Source organism: Nycticebus coucang, chromosome 9, assembly GCF_027406575.1.
Source record: "Nycticebus coucang isolate mNycCou1 chromosome 9, mNycCou1.pri, whole genome shotgun sequence".
In the NCBI taxonomy this organism is placed as follows: domain Eukaryota; kingdom Metazoa; phylum Chordata; class Mammalia; order Primates; family Lorisidae; genus Nycticebus; species Nycticebus coucang.
The window spans coordinates 110935944-110948643 of record NC_069788.1 but is presented as its reverse complement, the minus strand read 5'-3'; the positions used below and the strand labels follow the sequence as shown (position 1 = coordinate 110948643).

The 12700-nt window shown below is 49.0% G+C and overlaps 1 protein-coding gene and 1 non-coding gene across 2 annotated transcripts in view; both read right to left on the bottom strand.

Annotated features, from left to right (window-relative positions):
* Positions 1–95: 95 nt before the first annotated feature.
* LOC128595229 (small nucleolar RNA SNORA17) lies at positions 96–220 on the bottom strand. The gene has a single exon (XR_008382876.1). It is a non-coding gene; the product is annotated as a small nucleolar RNA SNORA17 (small nucleolar RNA).
* A 5296-nt stretch (positions 221–5516) lies between these two features.
* Positions 5517–12700, bottom strand: part of LTBP2 (latent transforming growth factor beta binding protein 2) — a 100201-nt gene continuing 93017 nt past the window's right edge. Inside the window, exons 28-36 of the mRNA XM_053601425.1 lie at positions 12190–12333; positions 11162–11353; positions 10967–11050; positions 10113–10241; positions 9655–9792; positions 9402–9569; positions 8861–9142; positions 7702–7851; positions 5517–7280 (exon numbers count right to left, since the gene is read on the bottom strand). Of these exons, the coding sequence (XP_053457400.1) occupies positions 7135–7280; positions 7702–7851; positions 8861–9142; positions 9402–9569; positions 9655–9792; positions 10113–10241; positions 10967–11050; positions 11162–11353; positions 12190–12333 (1433 nt within the window). The 3' untranslated portion in view covers positions 5517–7134. The remainder of the gene's footprint in view (positions 7281–7701; positions 7852–8860; positions 9143–9401; positions 9570–9654; positions 9793–10112; positions 10242–10966; positions 11051–11161; positions 11354–12189; positions 12334–12700) is intronic.

Below are 12700 nucleotides of genomic sequence, written 5' to 3'. Positions count from 1 at the left end.
AGGGTCACAGAGAATGAGAAAGGCAAATGAAATGTACTACTTTTCATTTTATCCTGCCTGAATGTGCCACTTGACTTTCTTTTTTTTTTTTCTCCTATGTAAAACTATTAATCATTCAAACATTCATAGGTCAGAACACTGAATGTATGTATACGTGGCCTTTTTTCTCTCTGCCACCTAATGACACAAATGTGACACATCTGCAGCTTTTAGGGACAATTACCTTTTGTGTGCAATGTGCAGCCCATTCTCCACTTCCCATCTGATAGGGCGCATACATTTTATTCTCAGACTCAGATCTGGTAGAATTCATAAAAGCCCATTACCCAGAAATCTTAGACCTAAATTATTTGAAAAATAGCCTTCCTACTCTATACTTAAGACATTTCAAGATTCTGTGACAATTTGGTGACTGAATCCTTTTTAGGATATGTTGCTTCACCTACCTTATGGCATAAAGTATCTCTGGTTTCAGGCGTAGCAGGAAATAAATGGTCCTTTAGTTGGTATAGATAATAGATACTTAGTGATCTAAGTAATAGATAGTAAATGAAATTCAGGCTATTCAGTTAAATTTGAATTTCAGATAAATAATACTTTTTAGTGTATGTAGTATGTGTCATGTAGTATTTGGGATATAGTTACACTAAAAATAAATTCTTTATTATTTGTCTGAAATCCAAATTTAATTTGTCATCCTGTATTTTTATTTACTAAACCTGGCAACCCTACTTTTTTCTTAAACCATAAATTCCAATGAGTTAAAAGTTTAGGTATGGCACTTAAATAGGCTACAGACTTTGAAATACTGGGATCCTAGTATTGTATAGATAGACAACTAAAAGAAGAAAAATAATTTACCCTATCATCACAAGAAATGATTTTTTGTTTGTTTTCGTCTTTGTTTTGGGACAGGGTCGCACTCTGTTGCCTGGGCTAGAGTGCAGTGGCATCATAACTCACTGCAACCTCAAACTCCTAGGCTTAAGTGATCCACCGGCCTCAGCTTCCTGGGTAGTTGGGATTACAGGCCCACCACAATACCTAGCTAGTTTTTATATTTTTTTGCAGGGGGTGAGGTCTTGCTCTTGCACAAGCTGGTTTCTAACTTTTGGCCTCAAGTGATCCTCCCACCATGGCCTCCCAAAGTGCTAAGATTACAGCTGTGAGCCACCACTCCCAGTTGGGGAAACAATAGTCAAGTTGACTCTGTATGAATTATTGGTTAAATCTGTCTTTTGCTTGGGAGCCTACAAGTTTGTTACAGTATAGATTTGTGTTTTTGGACCGGATTAAAATAAAGGTCATTTAGAGAATTTACCATTAAAACATGGAGATAGAGTTTAGAAACAAAGTATCTGAGACAGAAGCTTACTTATATTTTCAATGTGGGAAAATCCAGGATTTAAGAGAAAACAAATCTATCTTGTGATTAGAGGAAAGAAGGGGACATTCAGAAACCTGAGCAGATTTCTTGGCTGCCATAGCACAGCACATGTGCACAAAGTTCTAAGACATTTCTAAGACAAAGTTACTGTGCCAATACCTGGGTCTGATGAGACTTTCAGTTCAGGTTATCTAAATCCTTTCATCATCCTTAAAAGGAGATTTTGCTACATTTTAAAGGTTAGAATCTATTCTTCCAGAATATTTTTGTGGCTTATTGATTGGGTGGTTTTAAAATTCAAGCTGAGCACAAGCAGAATAGCTTTAGTGGCTAAATAAATTGTTAAATTGTAGCAATCAACTAGGCAGAAACAGGGTCCCTTAGCATGCAGAAGCCTATATGTAAATACTTAATGGAAGAATTGGAATTTTGTGTTTAGAAGAAGGTGGATTTGGGGAAAATCACTTCACTACACACTGAGAAAGCTTCATGGGGAAACCAGAAGTGGTAGCAAAATGTCTCCTTTGGAGGTAGGTGATTTAAGAACAGAGGGCATGGGCCGGGTACCATGGCTGATGCCTGTAAGCCTAGCACTCAGGGAGGTGGACATGGGAGGATCTCTTGATCTCAGGAGTTTGAAACCAGTGTAAGCACAAACAAGACCCCATCTCTGGGTGGCACCTGTGGCTCAGTCGGTAAGGCGCCAGCCCCATATACTGAGGGTGGTGGGTTCAAACCCAGCCCCAGCCGAACTGCAACCAAAAAATAGCCGGGTGTTGTGGCGGGCGCCTGTAGTCCCAGCTACTCGGGAGGCTGAGGCAAGAGAATAGCTTAAGCCCAGGAGTTGGAGGTTGCTGTGAGCTGTGTGATGCCATGGCACTCTACCGAGGGCCATAAAGTGAGACTCTGTCTCTACAAAAAAAAAAAAAAAAAGACCCCATCTCTACTAAAAATACAAAAATTATCCAGGTGTGATGGGCCTCTGTAGTCCCAGCTAAGAGGCCAGAGGCTGAGGGAGGAGGATTGCTTAAACTCAGAAGTTTGAGGTTGTTGTGAGCTAGGCTGAGGCCATTGGGAATAGAACAAGATTCTCCAAACACACACACACACACACTGGGCATAGGGGAATGATAACACCAAGGGAACACTAATGGGGCATAAACAGAATGCATGGTAAAATGGGCTTAAAAATCTGCAGAACTACAAGAGGGACTCTACCTAACACATTCAAATATTGTGAACTGTTTTACCCCCATATTAACCTGAAATTAAAAGAAAAAAAAATCTGCAGACCTTTCTGACCAGATATCCTCTTGGTGGCCCATAAAAGCCAGTGGTCATTTTCACAACTTTTGCTCACTGTGTGAATTCATTTAGGAAAATTTTATATTTTTCCACTATCAACTAGAAGATATTTTACCTTCCCATTACTTTCAAAGGAAGGTTGTCAAGTCCTTATTTTTTGCAGCCTTGGCATTATTTCACTTTTTTTTTTTGCAATTTTTGGCCGGAGCCGGGTCTGAACCCACAACCTCCAGTATATGGGACTGGAGCCCTACTCCTTTGAGCCACAGGCACCGCCCCTATTTAACTTTTTATGGATGCCACTGCCCAAGGCATCACACAGGAACCAAAAGCGAGCGATCCCTGAATCTGTTTTATGTTGTGAATCAGCTTTATGCTGTTGGTTCAAAGAGGGGGCCCACTGGTCAGTGTCCAGACCTTAGTGTGGTGTCACACTTGAGTTATGTGATGGTAGTGACTACTGGCATGTGAGCTGTATGTGTCCCACCTGCCCTTAGTTTCTTTGTATGGAAATATTGACTATTTACAAGGGATTAGAAGAAAACCCGTTCAGAAGTAAGAGTTTAAGAAGGACTACTAAAAGTAAATGCCTAGGAAATTACTTTTCTTTCTCTAACTTTCTTAAGAGGATGGAGTCTTGTTCTTAAACTCCTGGCCTTTGGCCTCCAAAGTGCTGGGATTCCAGGTGCGAGTCTCCTGACCCAGCCTCTTTTGTTGTAAGGCCTTAGAATACAGGCCTGACACTTGGCAAGAGCCACCCTCTATAACAAAGTGGGCAGCACTGATCATGATGGTGCAGCTCTCCCCTGAACTCTGGCTCCATGCTGATGTGCAGCTGGCCTTGGGCAGGGCCTCACCTTTTTCTGCATGTTTGAAAGACAGGAAACCAGGGGTGGCGCCTGTGGCTCAGTTGGTAAGGCGCTGGCCCCATATACCGAGGGTGGCGGGTTCAAACCCGGCCCTGGCCAAACTGCAACCAAAACATAGCCGGGTGTTGTGGCGGGCGCCTGTAGTCCCAGCTGCTTGGGAGGCTGAGGCAAGAGAATCGCTTAAGCCCAGGAGTTGGAGGTTGCTGTGAGCTGTGTGATGCCATGGCACTCTACCAAGGGCCATAAAGTGAGACTCTGTCTCTACAAAAAAAAAAAAAAAATTGCAGGTTAGAAAGACAGGAAACCCCTCTACTCATCTTAGCATTGATGTTTATGACTGCTCTCTCTCTTTTTTAAATCTCTGTTTGCCATTCTTTCTCTATAAAAATGCCACAGAGTTGCCTAACAGAAATTCGCTTTAAGAAATTTCCAAATAATTATCACTGGCTTTAATTGTTTAAGTTATATTGAGACAAATATATAAAGAGAGGGGGCATTTAAGCAGTCTGTGACCAGTAGCTATATTTAAAAATATTTTATTCTTTTGAGTAGGTAATACACATGGTACAAAAGTCAGCAAGATACAAAAAGGGATACAGCAAAACAATCTTCCAATTCTGTACCTGTTCACCCTGTCACCTTCCCCACAAACCACCATTGTTTTTATCCCACAGATAAATTCCCATAAATATAATGCAAAATAACATATGCACAAGAATATTTATTACAACATGATTTATAATAGCAAAAGATAGGAAACAATGGAAATGTCTGTTAATGGAGGATTAAATAAATTATGGTTTATCCAGTCAGTGGAATAGAATACAGCCACAACAGGGAACAAGGCAGCTCTATTTGCAGATATGAAGTGAAAAAAGCAAAGTGTAGAACAGCATGCACAGTGTGCTGTTTGTGTTTCTAATAAAGGAAATATGTGTATATGCATGCAGTATCTCGGGAAGGACAGGTGAGAGGGTTGAGGAAGCACTGGGAATAGTACTCGAAGGTCCCATGTCTGCAGGGTATATTTGGGGGATGGTAAGAAAGTCTCTGACTGTTGGGAGATAGAGTGGCAAAGAGGAGGTTAGCAGATAACCACTTCTCTTTCCTCTTTCTTTAGACAAATAGCAGCATATGTCACATGCTATTATATAATCTCGCTTTTCCCCTTAATCTATTTTGGATATTTTTTTTATCAAGGCATTTAGAACTACTTTAGGGTTCCATAGCAATTGATTGTTTCTAATCTATTTCTAATCTGTTACAGATAACACTGTAATTAAAATAACCCTACATATGTTATTTCACACTTGGTGAAAGCATATCTGAAGGTTAAATTCCTAGAAGTGGAATTACTAGATCAAAGAATTAGTGCTTTTATAATTTTGAAAGACATTGCCATATTGTCCTCTTCAGAGGTTGTACCAATTTATACACCCATCAACTATTATGAGAGTGCCTATTTCCCAATGCTTGCCAACTAAGAGTTCTCACAAATTTCTTGATCTTTGCCCATCTGAAAATTTTAAAAGGTATCTGTGCGGGTTTAAGTTGTATTTCTTTTATTAGGAATGAAAGAATATTTCCATACTTTTAAGAGCCATTTATTTTTGTCTGCTGAAAACATCTCAATGAGTATAGTGCCCTAGAGCAATGCAAGCTTTCTGTGTCTCAATTTCTTTTTTTTTATTTTTATTTTTTATTGTTAGGGATTCATTGAGGGTACAATAAGCCAGGTTACTCTGATTGCAATTGTTAGGTAAAGTCCCTCTTGCAATCATGTCTTGCCCCCATGTGTCTCAATTTCTTTACCTGTAAATTGGGTAAATAAAAATGGTAAATGGGGGGCAGCACCTGTGGCTCAAAGGAGTAGGGCACTGGCCCCATATGCCAGAGGTGGCAGGTTTAAACCCAGCCCCGGCCAAAAAGCTGCAAAAAAAAAAAAAAAAAGAGAAATGGTAAATGGGATTATTTGGGCAATTAAGTAAAATTTGTGTACTGTACTCAACACAGTGCCTGGCACAAAACACGCATTGGATAAATTATGTGATGACAATCAGAGGAGCAGGTAGGACAGGACAGATTAAGAAAGTTGCATTCTGGGCGGTGCCTGTGGTTCTGTGAGTAGGACGCCGGCCCCATATAGCGAAGGTGGTGGATTCAAACCTGGCCCCAGCCAAACTGCAACAAAAAAGAAAGTTGCATTCATTTCCATGTCTCTAGTCACACGAAACCTTGTTCATTGACATTGCCTTTCATCGGAGAAATGCAAAGTTGGAGCTTGCCTTGTCTTTTAATAGTAAAGAACACTTACCCACTGGAACACAATTGTCAGTAGACCCGACCAGGAGAAGCTAGGCACAGCCTCATCATAATATTTAGACTTAGCCAACATGGTAAAGAAATTTGGTCTAATATGAAATAAAAACAAGAACAGAAGAGCTCAGATGTACATTTCTTTATTCCACCTTGGTTCTGCACTCCCAGCTAGCCTGGATTGGAGTGAGTTTCTGCATGTGAACTCAGAAGGAAGCCTGCCATCCATTACCTGAAGGGAAGGAGGGCAAGGGCTTCTAAGTAGAAGGAAGAACAACATTGGAAATCTGGCTTCCTCTGAATAAGACCACCCTGGAAAATGGACCTTTTTGTTTTTAGCACATCAAACTGGCTCTTACCCAGCAGAGGTCTGTTTCCTGTAAGAAGCGGTATATGTGCAGTGTTCTGTGGAGATGGTGCTCGATCCTGTGGCAGCCCTTGCTGCTGGCGCACAGGGGCTATCACCGAGTGGGTGTTGAATATTAATTTACTGCAAGCTACTTAATATTTTCTTTAGATTTGTATAAACCCTTGGCTCCCCCTTATCAACTGCGCACATTTTTCATACTGCCTTCTTGCTTTTTCAGGCTCTTTGTTCCTCTTCATTTGTACCTCTTATATTCAACAAGCTACTATCAGTCCTGCCTCTCTGAGTGAGGGGATCTTCTGCTGCTCCTTGGGGCCAGAAAACTGGCTATGAGATGGAGATGCCACACAATCAGGGCCCAGACCAGACTGGTTGAGTGGTGGTGATGGTTCTTGGGAGGGGGCATTGGAGTCAGTCCCCAAGTTCCCCCAAGCCCTTTCTTGCTCCATAGATTCTGAAGAACCCTCCCAGGGCAGATGTATCCTCTGTCCCAGTTGTGGAATCACTGGGATGATAAGCAGATCATGGCTGGAAAGGGGTGTCTGCAGTGTGAGGCCACAGGACCTTGCACATTTGCACAGCTTGAGGGGGGTGAGTGAGGGCCATCCTTTGGTTAGCATCCCATGGCAAGGTCAAGACAGGTGGTGGACTGGGCCTCCTGGCCAGTGGCTGAAGCATGAAAGCGACTGGTGGTATGTGAGCCAAGCAAGGGCGTGGAGGCAGTGATGAAAGCTCACAGCCAGGGGCTCTGCTGGGAGAGATGAAGGCAGGCAAGGCAGAACCTCTGGCCTGATGTCTCATGGTATCTTCCCAGCAGGAAAGCATCCTCAAGGCCCCGGAGTGTGGCTGGAAGCTGTTTCCAGGTAGCTGCCCACGCTGGCACCTCACTGCTACTCCTTGGCAATGCAGTGTGGGGGGCCGGCCTCAGCCACATAACCTGGGGAGCAGTGGCAGTGGTAGGAGCCCTCTGTGTTCTCGCAGTAACCGTGGGCGCAGAGCACAGCAGGCCCGTTCAAGTCCTCACACTCATTCACATCTAAGAGGGAGGGAAGGAAGAAAAAACTGTAGGGAGCCCAGGTGCCTTTGGCCTGCTGCCTCTGTGGCTTTGTCACTAAGCCCAAGCCCCTGCCCTGCTGTGGAATCGTAGGTGTGACAGCCAGAGACCGAAGTCATTTCCCCAAACCAAGCAGCTCAAGGACACAAAGCAGGGGGCAGTGAGCTCATACTGTGCCCAAGGCCCTGCTCTCTTGCCCCCATCTCCCTGTTGTCTCTGAGCTCCACGGAAGGGGCTTTCTAAGGGTCTTTCTGAGCGCGGCGCCACCACTTTGGCGCTTTCTCACCTGGCCCGACGCGGACAGGCCACTAGGGAGCAGCAGAGGCCCGCCCAGCCACCCAGGCCCGGCCGGCGCTCAGTGGCTGTGGCCAGGCTGATATCCCCGCCGGGGCTGGGAACTCACCCACGCAGACCATGTGCGCCGTGTCTAACTGGAAACCCTCAAAGCACTCGCAGGTGTATCCCTCCCGCACGCGCACGCAGCGGCCGTTCTCGCAGCCGTTCAGGACGCCGCACTCCTCCGCCTGCAGCCCTTCGAAGGCGGCCAGGGGCTCTAGTTGGGGGGCGAGAGGGGCGGTCAGAGTGAGAAGCTGAGGCCGTGTGTCCGACAAGGCTCTCCCGCGCCGGGACTGCAGCCTCCCTGCCCAGGGCTGCCCCTACCAAACTCTGGGGAGAGAGTGGGAGGATCATAAAACTCTCACAGGAAGATTCGAGGACAAAAGGCAGTCCTCTTAAAAAAAAAAAAATAAGCGTGTGCCGTTTTAGGTGGGGGCAGTGCGGTGCTCTTGAGTGCCGGCCCTGCTTACCCATTTCCTGCTCCTGAGCAGCTAGCTGAGCTTTCTGTATAGTTTGGGGGCTTGGGGGTGGGGTGGGGGGTATTTTATTTAAATCTTTATATCATTGGGGCGCAGGGTGGCAGGGGGGATTGGCAGCCAAGGGGCCTCATTCAACACAAAGCAAACCTTCGGCCATATCTGCCTAACCCTCCTCTCTCTCCACCCATCCCTCCAGGCCTGTCCCCTGGGGCTGGAGGGCTTTAATCCGTGGTGGTGGTGCCTGTGGTGGGTGCTGTGTCCACTGCACAGGTGCCAGGCCTGACTTCCTCATTGGAATCCAAGGCTTGAGCGCTAGAATCGTCACCATGTACCTATTGAGTCACCACAATGAGCCTTAAAGTCATTGGAAATCCATAATTCATACTTGAGGTCACAAGTTTGAGTGCTGGGTCTCCTCAGAGCAGCCTCTAAGTGATGTGGAGGGAGTGAAACAGACTGGAGCCAACCTACTTGCTCTTGCTCACAATTCCCATGGGGAAGCTTGTGAGGTTGGGAAAACATCCTGTAGCTCTTTGTGTCCCTGGGCTAGTTCATCAGAGGGAGTTGGTGGGCTCTGACCCCAGCATATAAAGTCATCCCTTGAGGGACCCAGAGGCAGGGTCATGTGGCTTGCTTCATGGTTCCCCTTCCCTGTCCTCACCCTGCAGCAGTACAACTGGCAAGCAGAGGAGATAGAAGTAAACAGCGTCAGTGCCCACCTCTACCCTGTTTTGCAGCAACACAGACCTGGATGGCTGGCCACGTAGTGGGGCTGGAGTTCTGAGGGCTGCAAGGGAGACTCGAGGCCTGGTGTGTGGTTCTCTGGGTAGCTGGCTGTGTTAGGGAACGGGGGCTCTGGGACTGTGTCCTCAGGGCCCAGGTAGTTGTAGAAGGGGGGCCCATCTGGCCCATAGAGACTGTAGTGCAGGTCGTCGGGTCCAGGGCCATATTCATAGCCTGGCCGTAAGTGGACCCCGGCCTCCCGCTCTGCCTCAATCCGGGCCACGTTGCATAGCTGAGCATAGACCTCTGGCAGGGAAGAGGGAGAGAGGGAACAATTCTGACTCCTGCTAGCTAAAGGTGACCAGTGCCCTCTGGGAGTTCCAGCCGCATTCCTCTCCCCATCCTCTCCTGAACTGCTTTGTTCCCAAACAACAGGGAAGGAAGACAAAGCCACTGCTCTGACTGCCCTGCTTCTTCTTTCCAGCTCCCCCTTCCAGAGTGAGGGCATCCCCGTCCCAGGGGCCAAGCCCAGCCCTGCTGGTGTGTCCCCTTGGCTCCCCCTCACCAGAGTTCCTAGGGGGGCACAGAGCACACTGCTGGCTCCAGGCCTCGCCATCTTGGCAGCAGCATTCCGTATAGGTGGTGCGGTGCCCACGCAGGGGTTGGCTGCACACGTCATTGGTGACTTTTTTCCAGCAGACATCCATGTGGATGTCATGGTCAGGGAGATCCTCTGGTGGCACAGGGCATGAAGAGGTATGTGAGCCTCCTAGCCCAGGTGCCCCCCCCCCCCGCTAACTCCACCCAGGCCCACTCACCTGTGCTGCTGGTGCTGTTTACGCAGCGCTGCTGGCTGAGGTCAAGGGTGAGTGGGGGGCTGCAGAAGCAATGGAAGGAGCCCTCTGTGTTCACGCACTCGCCATTCTCACAGGCCATGTCCTGGCACTCATCATGATCTGTGGTGGCAGGAAAGGGGGGGCAGTGCCAAGGCCACCTCTCCACTGACCACCCTCAGGGAAGGGGGTTCTCCTGGAACTGACAATACAGAGGTAACCCCTGCTTCCCCCCCTCCCCCCGAACTCAGCCCAGCCCAGGAGGCCCCTCCCTCAGACACCTTTCCAACTGGTACCTGCGGACAATCCCTGACAGCCCAGACCTCCCTCACCTGAGACCTGCTTGCTACAGTGGGCATGCTCCCAGGAATGGGGATCCCCAGCAAGAATAGGACTGGCCAGCTGGGGGCCTGGGCCGGGGAGGGGCCGTGCAGTGTCCTCACCCTCACACTTCCTGTGGGAGGCATCGTAGTGGTAGCCAGGGTCGCACAGGCAGACGTAGCCAGGCACCGTGTTGAGGCACTGGCCATTGGGGCACAGACCAGGCCCAAACATCACACACTCATCGGCATCTGTGGGAAGGCAGAGCCGAGGTGAGGAGACATTGAGAAATAGCAAGAGCCAGTGCTCAAGCCGAGGGGCTCTAAAACCGGACTGGATCTAAGTTCAGCTCTGCCACTTACTAGCCGGGTGGTTTTTAGCAAGTTGCTTAAGTTCTCCTTGCCTCAGTTTCCCACATACCATACTACTTAACCTCTTACAGTTGTTATGAGGATTGAAAAGTGTGAATACGTGTAAGGTGCTCAAAATAGTGCTTGGCACACAGCAAGCTCAGAGACACTTCCGTTTCTATCATTTCTCTCTCAGGACTAGGGTAGCAAGGGGCTCAGAACCTATACCACCCCAAAGTAAGCATGGGTTCCCCAGAGTTTCTGCATTCATAAATGGGGCCCAGGAGATACATAGCTGCCTTTGGCCTCTCGGTCAGTACTCTCTGCTCTGTCCCTGTACCCACTGTGGCGGGAGGTTAGGGTCAGTCAAGGCATCATAGGCTGTTGTTGAAGGGTGCAGCTTTGGGGGAGCAGGGAAATTGAGGTGAGGGTCATGTGGACACTGCAAGAAGAACTTGGGTCAGAACTCCCAGCGAACACTCTGTAGGGTATCAGTCCTGGGACAGAAATGATGTAAGCAAGCTGGGGAGCCAGGGCTGGATGCAAGACTCCCCCAGGAACCCCATGGACCTAGTTTGAGCCCACTCAGGAGTGGAGTGTGGAGGGAAGCATCAGAGGAAGGGTACCTGTGTACATGGTCTGTCCAAATGTCCAGGATCCTTCCACAGGGATGTAGCCTTTACCACTGGGGCAAATCTCACTGAATTCAACTGTTAGAGAGGTATTCGAGCTCAGAGAGGGAAGGCCTCCGCCCCCTTTCTCTCACCCCTTCTTTCAGTGTCACCCTCACTCCAAGAGGATCCAGACTCTTGGGGCCTTACCAGAGTCCTCAGATGGGCAGAGGTCACAGGCATCTCCCCAGCTGGTACCCTGGGTACAGCAGCACTCGGCCTGCGTGGTGTTCTGGCCCAAGATGCTGGAGCAGGGTGGGTGGCCGGGCTGTCCAGAGTAGCATTCCATACGGGGGGACCCTGGGTGCTGGTCCCCTGTTGGGGCCTCAGGGATACTCTGACCTGTGTGTGATAGATGCCCCTTACTATTGTCTATTCATGACCCCAAAGGTATCCCAGCCTTTGAATTTATTTCTTCAATTTAACATTTATGTATCTCCTTACAGTATGCAATTTGCTGTTACCTGTATTACCTCACTTGATGCTGTCAACCCTTACAAAGTGGACATTATTGTCATCCCACCCTTTACAGAGCTCGGTGCCTTGCCACAGCCCTCCAGCTGTTAAGTGGCAAAGCAGGGATTTGGCCCAGGTCCCCAGGTGCTAAACCCCTTATTCTCTCCGGTATCCCACCTGCCCCCCCAGCGGTGGGATGCCCCCAGTCCCTGGCACACCACACCGGCAAGCTCTCGTCCATTCTTCTGCTTCACACGTACTGGCCCCTTCCTCCCTGCCTCATTCTAAGCCCCTCTTGCTTTCTCTCAGGTCAGCCTGGCAGGAGATCAGCAGCTTTGGGGTGGACTGGGAAGTAAAGAGTCCAGTTTAGCTCAGCTCCAAGCTCTCTCTTATCCAGAAGATTCCCAGGGATCGGATGGGTTCAAGGTCCTTCCCAGGCTCAAGCTGAGGTCCCTGGGGCCACCCTAAGTCAGCATCAGCGTTCTAGAGCCTCCTCTAGAGTCATCAGAGACCTGCACCGTGGCCTGAGGCGGACCCCTCTCGTCTTGGCATGGGTGATTCTATCAGACCCCTCGGCTCAGCCTCGCCTGCCCTGCTCCGGCCCTGGCCCATCTCCCTCCCAGCGCTAGAGGCTAGAGGACCAGGTGTGCTCTGTAAGTGTAAAAGTCTTCATGGACAATGGTGGGAGCCGAGGGAGGTCCTGTGAGTCCCCCCAGCCTCACCTCCAGTCCCCCGCGGGCGGCAGCGCCCCTCCTGTGCATCATACTCCTCCAGGTCGCTGGTGCAGAGGCACAGGAAGGAACCCTCCACGTTCTCACAGAGCGCAGCCCCACACACCGCCAGCATGAGCTCACACTCATTCACGTCTGCGGCGGGGCATGAGGACAGGTTCATGGGTGGGGAAGAGGCAGCCCCTGCCCTCACCCCAACTCCAACCCATTTCCCCGAGAGAAACAGGCCAGGCCTGGGGGGAAGAAGTAAGAAGCAGGCATGAATTAGCAAGAAGGAGGGACAGAGGGACAGAGGATGTGGGGAGGAAGAGAGGAGAGGAATGGCAGACAAGAACATGAAAGTGACAAAGAGGCAGGGTTACCCCTCTGTGCATGTTCTCCAAACCTTGCGCCTCCTGGGGCCCTGCAGGCTGGAGAGCAGGTGGCACCTTCCTTCTGTGCTTGTCCCCTCCCAGCCTACAGGGTGCCTACTGCAGGGGGTTGCCCACCCAGGGGGCCTCGA